We start from the raw sequence: 12,002 nt of genomic DNA, 5'->3' as shown, positions 1-12,002 counted from the left end.
GTTCTTCTTCGTAGAAAGTACCTTCCAACATTTCACCATTGTAATCTGAAATTTTGTAAACAGGTGGTTGCGTATTGAGGCGTCCAACAATCGTGAATACCTCTTCGGTCCAATTGGGCAGGTATCCTTTCTTGAAAACGTGTTTGGTTTTACTGATTCTGACTCTGTCACCGAGTTTATAAATCTTCTTCCAACCCTTTTTCTCTGTGCTTAAATCACCATACAATACGTCTCTGACCTTTTTCTGGTTTGCATAGGTAACAAGTGAGGGTTTGGTATTTATAATTCTGTGATGAGTATTGTTGTAAGAACGTACCATGTCGTCTAATACAGGCAGATAAGTCAACGTGTTGTTCTTCGTGAAATATCTGAAAATTTTTCCCTTGATGGTTCTGTTATATCTCTCCACAACGCTGGCTTTAGTCTCATTGCCTGTAGTGAAGAACTTAATGTCTTCGCTCTTGAGGTAGTTCTGAAAAAGTCTGTTGGTGAATTCAGTTCCTCTGTCCGTGTGCAAAACGTCGGGGCGACGCCCCTTCTTAAGTATTTTCCGAAATGCCTCGACCAAACTCCCCCCTCTCTTGTCTTTCAGAGGTACGACGAAAGCATATTTCGAAAAAACGTCGATACACGTCAATAAGAACTTGTATCCTCTGTTGTATCTGGATATCGAGGAGAGATCGCATAGATCGGCCTCCCACTGCTCGTCCACTTGGAAAACCACTTCTTTTAAAGGACCGTCTGGAGGGTTTGTGCAGAGTGTATGTATCCTGTTTACTCAACCACTTCTTCATGTCCGACTTGGTTATCTTTTTTCCTCTCTTTGTTTTTTTTACGGCAGCGTAAAGGGAATTCAAACCCCCGTAACTTCCAGGACTTTGGACATCGTAAAACAGTTTGTCTAGGACGGTGTCCATCTTCTTCGTCATTGTTTACGGGTGTGGTTATTTCACATGCGCAGAGGCAGTGGATATGTTCGATAAACGAAAGCAAAGCAGGACAGCGTGGATCCATCACGACCGACTGAACCAAAGTGAGATCTAGCGGTTGCGAAGAGGTTCTATTTAATACGTCACCCACGTGTGTCGAGGATGAATGGGAGTGGAAACCACATGGGGTCCACGTCTCTTCGGAACTCTCCCCTTGAGTGTGTTGGTATGCATGTAAGACACCGATCAGTATTGCTAACTAGATCTTGAGGTACATTTGACATTTTCATAACTTCGGCAAATTCTCTTCAACCTGTGGGGGTGAAATTCTTCCTTTTACGCAAGAAATCATTGACTAAATCGATGATGTGCGTGCCTGGCACGGATTGTCCATCAATGATTAATTCACCATTTTCACCCCAGTCGACCCGTTGGTTCTGTTTAACTTTCTGTAGTAGAAGCTTCGCTTTTCTCTGCATGCTCTTGGGAACACTTTGTAAGACTTCGGATGTAATTTGATCTGGTACACCGCCTTTGTCGGGTTGATTTTCCCGATCGGCTACACGGACAGCACTGGGTAATTGCTGCATAACGGAGATTGGAATCGGTTCGTTTTTCTTCTCCCGCAACAACAAGTACTTGCGCAGAACTTGTTGGTACAGTTTGACTTTTTCATCTTCAGGCAATTCTTCCATTTGCGTTATGTCATTCATGTCTCTATCCAGCGAAGTCAATGATTTCACCACAGGTCTCGTGATTTGAGCATTCTGGCTTTGAATGGTAGATAATAGCTCAGCAGGGACTAAAGCCATCTTCTTCACGGATACCATCTATTTAAGACCGGGTAAAGGTGGGAGTATGCTCGAAATTAAGGGAGCGATAAAGGCGGTTAGGAAACCCCTTTTCTGAACCAGAATTTTTTTTCTTTTTCTTGACTGAAGTTTTCTTATTGGACAGTGCTCGGAGATGTTTCACGTACAACGCCAATTTTCGTTTCTGACTAGGTGATAGCTGGACGTTCCCTTTCAACACATTGAGCGAGCATTCGCACAGACACTGTATCAAGTCACTAGAGGCTCCATCAATTATCCCCTTTTGTTGTTTCGAGTTGGCCTTCTGTAATACAGAGAGAAAATCAGCGTTCTTTCGCATGCGGGATGACATGGTGAAATGACTGACGATGAAAGACTGTCTTTTTTATACCTTTCTCACGTACACTATCGGTACTTGAGATGAAAGTATGTTCGTTCGAATGCGTATTTCCTCAGGGGTGTCTGGATCAGATCCACGAGGAGGTAACCGTGAGGTTCTTGGGTGGCATCGGTGAATGCCTCCTGAAGAAACTTAATGTTTCCGGGGTACATTTGCCTAGCCAGAACGTTGACTTGTGATGCGTCCCTTGGATTTTTAAACAGGAAAATGTAGTGCGTGTTGAGACTGATGGTTCTCGATTGTCTGCCCTGATGAAAGAGATTTTGCAAAATCAATATCACGGATAAATTTCGATGGTGAGATCCTTTCGTGATGAACTGGGCGATTTGTTTATCGTTACCCGTTTCTGTCATCAGATCATCTATCACCAACAAATTTCTTTTAGACGGCTCAATTATTCTACCAATATCTGGAGGTATCCCTTCGATAAAGCGAATTTGAGGCACTGTCTTCATCATTTCCAAATAGGCTGGCTGAAACTCGCCGTAGCACCAATAGATAACGTCTGGTGGTGGAGATATGACGCTGTCACATTGTTCTAATATCTGTTTGACTAAAAACGTCTTCCCAGACTGTGTAGGACCGCACACAAGAGAGGTAAATGGGTGTTTCAATCTTGCATCCATGATGATATAATAGAACCTCGCTCGTTATCGCGTCTCTTTTTACGTTCTTCAATGTACTTTTTCAACATCCAGTTCAAAACAAAATAAGGTAGTGTGCATAAGCCAGAATAGATGAGTGATAGAACCATGTCCGATTTGGTAGAATCCATGTCAATGTGATTGTTCAAAGTTCAAATGGATGAATGGAGTAAACGATGATCTCGCTTTTATTTATATATTTTTTGTTTTGTTTTTAGAAACCGTATGGGAGGGTACAGTAATCGTCTTGTATCACCCGTTTGTCATACACTAAACTGTATGTTTTAACTTCTTCTCTATTGAATATTCTATCTCCCTTGCGCGTTATTTTTCGGGGGTCTTTGACATGTAGAGGGCCGCTTGTTCTCCGAACGAGTCGATTCATGGAGTCAAAATTAATTTCCAGTTGATTTCTGTAATTGAGGGTGAACCCTCTCACTTTACACACTGTTTGGTTCCCACTTTTGTCCGGTTTGTGTAATCGGTATGCGTAATTCTTCGGTCCTCCCGATACGAAATGTGTGATGTAATTATCCACTGGAGTTATTTCTCTCGTCAAATCTCCGAGATAATCACCTGTTGGTGGATCCCATTCTCCAGCTCGCTGGATGTAAATGATAGAATCTGTGTCAAAGTACAAGACTCTACTACCTAATTTCTCCAGAACACTGTAGAGTTTAAGTCGAGCATAGCTTGTCGTCATGGCAGCCAGTACAACGTTCGTATTGGGTGCTTCGGTAATGTAGTCTTCTTTATCGCAGTGCTGGACAAGAACCATTTCGTCAGAGACAAAAGAAAGATCTGTGACATTTGTTGTACTATCCATCAACATTTCCAACAGTTTGGTGGACGTTTCTACATATGTGCTCTGTCCAAAGTTTGATCTCTGACCCAGCTTTCCCCAGAATGAGTTGAGGTTTAGCTTGGCAAGAGCTCTGAGGCCTGGATTTGGGATTATCTTGCTTCTATCCAAGACGATACCTTCTCTTTCGTGGTATCTTTGGATGTACATGGTTCGGTCTTCAACGGTGTGACACCACTCGGGATAACCAGAAGACTCTTGTTTAATTTTCAGAAACATGTTGATGTACTCTGTGAACAACCCTCCTTCTCCAGTCTCGGGGTTGTAGGTTGCCGACTCATCGTAATGCCAAACTTCATATACCTTGGTGATGTGATACCCTACTTCTTCAGCCTTTTTCAATTCCGGAGTGCACCAAACACCCGTCAGTTGACGTTCATTGACACTGTGGTGACATTTGTCTTGATTCATGGTTTCCGCGCATTTGGAACAGAGTGGGAACATCAGTTTGTTGTTCACCCTGAAAGGTAGAACTGGTATATACAATTTCCTCGGAGGTAAAACATCGCACTTGATAATACCGAAATAGTCCGTGGGTTTGACGATAAAGTCTTTAGTTACGACTGTTGGGTGGCCAACTGGATATCGCGAGGTCTTATTGATGTATGGGTAGAGGCTGCAAAAGTCAACATATTCTATCTTTTCGCCTTCCTTGATCTCGTAATACAGACGCAGAGCATTAGTACGACCGCCGAGAAAAGCCTCTCTGCCTCTGATAGGATTTGAGATATCTAAGTTTCCGACAAACCTCTCGACTTTGTGATTGTTTTTCATCAGGTTTTTGAAATCACATTCCCACATGGTGACTAGCGAGTATACTTTCGATTTCAACCACTCTTCCCTCGCCAGTAGCCTTTCATAGAGGGATGTCATACTGAGTTCATTCTTGCGATTTGTTTCATTTCTTCTGGGAAAACACTTTGGGCACCCGTGGAAGTAACAACCGTAGTACTCATACAAGGTTTCGGTAGAAGCATCATATCCGTCTATGTGATAAGGTCCGATTTTCATCTCTCTTCTGGAATTACGAACATGTTGAATACGCGTATTATTGACGTGTGCCTCGTATTCCATCCACCTTATAGCATCTGCGGATTGATTCTGGGCGCTGAGATAACCTTTCTCAGGCACAACACCGATTGTATCAGGAGTCAGGAAATTCTTTCGAAATATGACGTTGCACACGGAGGCGATCGTGATGCAACAGCTGAAAGGGTCAACTTCGGTGAGATCCATCATCATTGATCTAAATGCCAAACAACACTCTTCGAGTATGTGTACGTCACTCCGACAGTACTTGAGCAGTTCTTTACGTAAATCATAAACAGAGTTCTTTTCTACTTCTCCATTGTACCATGTGTAGAATTTCTTTCTAACCTCCTCCTTCATACCATCTGGGTCAAAATAACGATCCTCGGGTATCGGTCCTCTGTAACTGTCTCCAGCGGTTCTCGGAAACAGGTGGGGAAAAAAGCCTTTGTGTAACTCGTCTATGCCAAAGGTCTTAGGAAGTTTAGATAGAGCCATGGGCAGGAAATTCAAGCTATCAATGAATTTGATATCTGCACGACGGATGTATAGTTGCATGACTTTTGAACCATTCATGATGACTTCGGGTAGTATATTGTGATCATGATAGTATTTCAGAATCATAATTCCATCATATCCCTTTGAATTATGTGCGATGAAAATCATTCCATTATGCTCTTTTTCTAATGCCCACTCGCAGAAATCTTCCAAGGTACGTGAACCATTGAATACTTTCTCCGTATTCGGTGGAATTCTCGCTACGCACAGATCTGGAATATGAGTGCAATGTTCGTCGGTCGTGCATTCAAAATCGTAAAAGACGTAGTTACCATGGCTGTTTGAGTCATCCTCCTCCTCAAATTCTTCCATCGATTCGTCAGATTCTTGGTTCTTTTTTCTATCGGTGAGTGGTTGAATGTAACACAGGTGGTCGTACATCTGAAAAGACTTGCAGGTTTTGCAGTAAACTTCGTTACATTTGTGAGACCCATCACGATATTTGAGGAGTTTGTGACATTTTTCGCAACGTTGAACTGACTGGCAGAGAGTTTTTACCCCATTAACCGACTTTTGATGCCGTTCGAAACATTCTTCGTTCTTGAAAAATCTGTGACAATTTCCGCATTTTTGCCATCGTGTAACCACACAGTCCCTTTGATTTCCACAACTCAAACACCCCGTCAGACACATGTGATCATAACGGTGAGAATAAGACTTGTCACACCTAGTGCAATAGTACTTCTTTCCTAGAAAACCTGTCATTTTTGTGATGACGTTGTAGTGTTTATCTTTTAGAAACAAATATATGTCTTTTGAACCTTCTGCGGCATCGCCCACAAAGATGATGGAGTCAAAATGATCGTGCGACAATACGTGTATTCTGAAATTCGGTAACACGTTCTGGAATTTTTTAATCTCTTCGATACCACATGGTCCCTGTTCGACTCTGGCTTTCCGTAAAAGTTCTCTAGCTTGAACGGATTGCATAGAGTAGTTTGCCGTTTTTTTCCTCTTCATGGTACTCCACATCGATGGTGGATTTTCGTCTTTTGTTGCGTGTGCCATGGCGACCACGATCGCTCTAGCGCAACACATCTGGTCATCGGAAACGATTTCAATGACAGATTTGGAATTTTTCAACCTGTCTGCGATCTTCGTATCAAACTGTCGCTTCCTCCCACGTGTTTTGCCGGCACCAAGGGGCATTTCAACAGATACCATCCTGATGGTGATGTTTTTCTCGAGGGATATATCTTGGTAAGATTGTAGAATCCTCTCCACTTTGGACATCACCTTGTCGACATTCATGTCCTCAACCGGTATAAATGGTAGCCAAATTTCGTTGTTCAAGTTGGGTACGTTTATGGAAATGCGAATTTGGTCACGTCCGTCAAGGTCAGAGGTGATCAGTTCGAGCAGTTGATGAAAGGTAGCGTGTAATACGTTATGAACTTCATCGAACGTATTAACATTTGGATGCGAAACTTTTACAACCCAATCCGTTCCACTCACCTTAAACTTTTTGACAAAACGTTTTCTCTTACTGACAAGATTGAAATTAATCTTGTCGGTGATATTCTCGTCACTATCATCCGTGTCAGTATCACTGTAATAAAATTCAAAAATAAATAAATAAATAAATAAATAAATAAATAAATAAATAAATAAATAAATAAATAAATAAATAAATAAATAAATAAAAAAATAAAAATAAATAAAAAAATTAAAAAATAAATAAAAAAATTAAAAAATAAATAAATAAATAAATAAATAAATAAATAAATTACATTCCTTACATGGTTTTTACCACCTCCACGTTGATAACTCGAGGTAGATGATCTGTTAACAGATCCTATTGGACTCGGTGTGTTCATTTCTCCATATATAGAGTACAGGCTTTTCTTACAGGACTTAGGTGTTGCAAATCCGGTACTTGTAGAGCTTACATGTGAGCTGCAACCAGATTTAATTAGAAATTTCAACTTCTGATTGAAATCCGGTGTAGCTATACTACTGGCTGGAGACCATGAACTATTGAAAAATACAACATCGTATTTTGTGAATAAATAAATGAATAAATAAATAAATAAATGAATAAATAAATAAATAAATAAATAAATAAATAAATAAATAAATAAATAAATAAATAAATAAATAAATAAATGAATAAATGAATAAATGAATAAATGAATGAATGAATGAATGAATGAATGAATGAATGAATGAATGAATGAATGAATGAATGAATGAATGAATGAATGAATGAAATAAATAAATAAATAAATAAATAAATAAATAAATAAATAAATAAATAAATAAATAAATAAATAAATAAATAAATAAATAAATAAATAAATAAATAAATAAATATTTAATTAATTAATTACCCATCATCTGAATTGTCATATTCTACCATATGTCTGAAAAATGAAAACAGCACCAACTTAAGTCCAGTTCAAAAACATACTCACACATACAAAAAACAAAAGATATAACCTAGTGAGCATTGGGAATATCGGCGTGGTTTTGAGTTAGTGTAGCGACCTACATAACAGAAAACAACACCAACTTAAGTCCAGTTCAAAAACATACTCACACATACAAAAAACAAAAGATATAACCTAGTGAGCATTGGGAATATCGGCGTGGTTTTGAGTTAGTGTAGCGACCTACATAACAGAAAACAGCGCCAACTTAAGTCCAGTTCAAAAAAACGTACTCACACATACAAAAACACAAAAGATATAGCCTAGTGAGCGTTGGAATATCGGCGTGGTCTTGAGTTTGTGTAGCGACCTACATAACAAACTAAGGTCATGTCTAGTGAAAAGACACCCTAAGTAATTTAGAAAAATGCAACTCCACACATAATAATTGTTTAAAGCTGAGGGGTACGCTCAGTAATTGAGTTCAAGCAATTACTCGATTCAAAAAAATGATTTTTTTTTGTGAATGAGAGATATGACATCAATTGAAAACATTGTAGTATTCCTTTTCTGTAAACAAATCTCCATTATTATACATTCTGACTACTTATACTTACATATTTGAGATGTGTTTTGACATTTCTCACTGTCTATGTGGCAATTTTTTTCCCAGTGATTTAAACTGATAGTTTTTCAAAACAAAACATTGACTAGTGTTTGAAAACGTGAAAACAAAAATAAAAAATGAATCGATTACCTTTTAAAAGTGGAATCCGCTTGATCCAATTCTAGAGCCCGCTTGGACATCGTGTTGGAAGTTAGGTGTCGTAGAGCGTAAATGTCTTCGTATAACACGGAAGTTTAACCAACTCTTTTGGCATTCATATTTCAACATCATAGTCGGCTGTGATATTTTACGGTGTCTTTGATGTCTGTTTTGGCAGTCGGCTGTGATATTTTACTGTGTCTTTGATGTCTGTTTTGGCTTGATACAATTGTATCAGGACACCAGTTGTACGCATTCATCGTTCAACACAAGAGCAAGTGCTTCCGAGGAATGTGTGGGAAATACAAATTAGGTTACCAGCCCCCCTTACCAGTAGTGAATGTCTACCTACATTATCACCGAGATTAATGTCTCAAGGAATGTTGTATCTGTGGGAAAATAAAAAAGATGATTCATTCTCAACATCTAAAAATATAATGCATTGTCCAATCAGCGAGCGAACATTAGAATTTGAAACACGTGTAGTCAGTGGATCACGTCATTTCTTCAGATAGTAGCCTTGGTTCAAGATGAATCCGCTAAACACGTATTTAGACGAGTTCGCTGGGTCTTTAGCACAAGACGTTGTGACTTCATCTCCAATCTATGAACAGGGCAACATGACGAGTCGTCCTAAGAAAGACGTTGTGACTTCATCTCCAATCTATGAACAGGGCAACATGACGAGTCGTCCTAAGAAACGCAGGGCTATTAATTTGGCTTCCGACGGCTCATCGCGTTCGACCGTTAATTCGCTAGCTACTACTACATCTGAGTCAATGCGTTCATCAACTGGTGAATGTTCTAAAAAGGTAGCACCTGACGTCAGTGCAATGGCTGCTAAATCCTCCACCATTGCCCCACGAGGTGAGAACATCTTTACCTGGCTGATTTGTTCGAGCAAATGCCTTTACGTAACGATTAACTCATTCCGTGGGAAACGTTATGTACATATTCGGGAATATTACAATGGGTACCCTACGAAACGTGGGGTAGCATTAACAATGGAACAGTACAAACATCTCAATGACATTTTACCCCAAATCAACAGTGTTATCAGGTACGTTTTTTTTTTTTTTTTTTTTTACAAACAAATAACACATTAATCAATGATTTCTGTAAGCTGTCGTGAACACCTCACATCCATTGCTGTTATATCGATACGTTCAGAATGAAAAACACAAGTAGTCAGTCAATTCGTTAGTAACATTGCAATCAGATTTCCCACTATACTGTCATGATTTATATTTTCAGCCTAACGGTGGCTGCCATGGCATCTACTGATAGGGGTTAAATGACGAGGTCAGTCAGTTTTGACAGTGGTTGCCATGACATCTACTGATAAAGGTTAATGACAAGGTCAGATGGCGAGCTAGTCGAAATTTAATGCTGTCTCGGGTGATTTTAACCATCAAATATACCTATCACAATACGTTTGAAACTGTTGATAGAGATATTTTTTTTCACAGGAAACAGAAAACTATTGGATAAACTGATTTAAAAAAAATTGTAGCTGAATTTATCTGTTCACAAGTCAGACACATCGTTCGCACCAATTGTCTAGGTTGTCAAATAGACCATCCTTCACAAACACGACACGCTTGTTTATCTTATGGATTCTGTGATAAAGACAGCCAGGTTAGCCAAATTCACCAATACATCGTCAAAGCTTTGCGCGATATTTATATCCGTAAAATTGCCACTTGTTACGATGCCTTTCAACGCATTCACCCAGAACTGGTCGGAAAATATTCTAGACAGTATAATTGTGTGTTATTCCAACTTTATAAATCGAGCCCTGAATTATGCATACCGTCTTGTAAAATCATGTTATCAACACGTGAAATGGATTCCCAACTCTTTGACATCATACAGCAGCATATATAGAATAAAACATGTCATTCATACTTTAGCAGTTATTCTCTATAGTACAGTGAAATGTAGGAAACTTGAGGAGTTTTCTGTTGACCCCTAACCCTGTTCCATTTTATTTCAACCTAGTTTTGCAATTATTTTTAAATGTCATGTATAACCATTTTTATTTACTCAGTGTGAATACTTTACTGCGTTTTGAAAATGTATTTCAACTTTCTTTTTAAAAAAAAAATGTCAATTTTTAGTGAAATGTAGAAACTTGGGAGTTTTCTGTTGACCCTAACCCTATTCCATTTATTTCAACCTAGTTTTGCTATTATTTTTAAATGTCATGTATAACCATTTTTATTTACTCAGTGTGAATACTTTACTGCGTTTTGAAAATGTATTTCAACTTTCTTTTTTTAAAAAAAAAATGTCAATTTTTTAGTGAAATGTAGAAACTTGGGAGTTTTCTGTTGACCCTAACCCTATTCCATTTATTTCAACCTAGTTTTGCACTATTTGTTTAAATGTCATGTATAACCATTTTTATTTACTCAGTGTGAATACTTTACTGTGTTTGAAAATGTATACTGTATGTATTTCAAACTCATTCTTATATTACTTCTAATAATATCATACTTATATTACTCAGTGTGAATACTTAACAGTGTTTGAAAAGATGTATTCTATTTCAATTTACGATTAATTACTTCAAAACAACAAAACAAAAAACCAAAATATATATTCAATGTAACTGATCTTACTAGTTTTTTGTCATCTAATAATATCATTCTTATATTAATCAGTGTGAATACTTAACAGCGTTTGAAAATGTATACCATTTCAATTTATGATTAATTACTTCAAAAACAAAACACAAAACAAATAAACAAAAAATATATGTAATGTAACTGATCTTACTAGTTTTTTGTCAAAAATGCATACCCTATGTATTTCAACTATTTTAAAATGTCATGTTTTTAATGCTAATATTCTTCTTTTGTGTAACAAACGTTAGTTTCTAAAATGACATGTATTTATTTGTGTGTGAGCGCCCTCTGTCGTTCGTTCTGAAAAATTCATGATGATGACGCCACATTTTACGACGTCATCACCCCCAATATGACGTCACCGTCCCATCCAAATATGACGTCATGAACAGCGCCCTCATAAGATGACGTCACATTTTATGACGTCTTCACCCCAATATGACGTCACCGCCCCATCCAAATATGACGTCATAAACAGCGCCCTCATAATTTATTCACATATTCCCATTGTGACGTCATCCGGCGACACTATAGGTCATAATTTATTCACATATTCCCATTGTGACGTCATCCTGGCGACACTATAGGTACGACCATGAGGGCGCTGTTCATGGGATGACGTCATTACGATGACGTCATATTGGGATATGATGACGTCATCCCGTGATTTGACGTCATATTTGGATGGGATGACGTCATTCTATCCCAATATGACGTCATCGTAATGACGTCATCCCATGAACAGCGCCCTCATGGTCGTACCTATAGTGTCGCATAAACTACTTAAGGTAAATACAAATCACATCACAGTTCTCGGATATATTCAAATATGAAAATAAAATATGAAAGCTACAGCAAAAGGTTACATCTTAATATTGATGATGATGCTGAATTGTTCGAGTAACCTGCGAAAGTAACAACTATTTATAGCAAATACCATGATTGATAGCCGATGCGTGAATATACAGATACTAAGCAAGAACATTTAAACATCCCTTTGACA

At 38.3% G+C, this 12,002-nt stretch overlaps 1 protein-coding gene across 1 annotated transcript; it reads right to left on the bottom strand.

Annotated features, from left to right (window-relative positions):
• Nucleotides 1–2,999: 2,999 nt before the first annotated feature.
• Nucleotides 3,000–6,638, bottom strand: LOC146731555 (uncharacterized; the record flags this gene model as incomplete). Its single annotated transcript, XM_085493289.1, has 1 exon — nt 3,000–6,638. A coding segment is annotated over one exon (3,639 nt), but the record flags the coding sequence as incomplete, so codon positions are not given.
• Between the last annotated feature and the right edge of the window lie 5,364 nt (nt 6,639–12,002).

This window comes from Saccoglossus kowalevskii, chromosome 18, assembly GCF_978046115.1.
Source record: "Saccoglossus kowalevskii chromosome 18, keSacKowa6.1, whole genome shotgun sequence".
Classification (NCBI taxonomy): domain Eukaryota; kingdom Metazoa; phylum Hemichordata; class Enteropneusta; family Harrimaniidae; genus Saccoglossus; species Saccoglossus kowalevskii.
The sequence above is the reverse complement of the archived record's forward strand: the minus strand, read 5'-3'. Positions and strand labels throughout refer to the sequence as shown.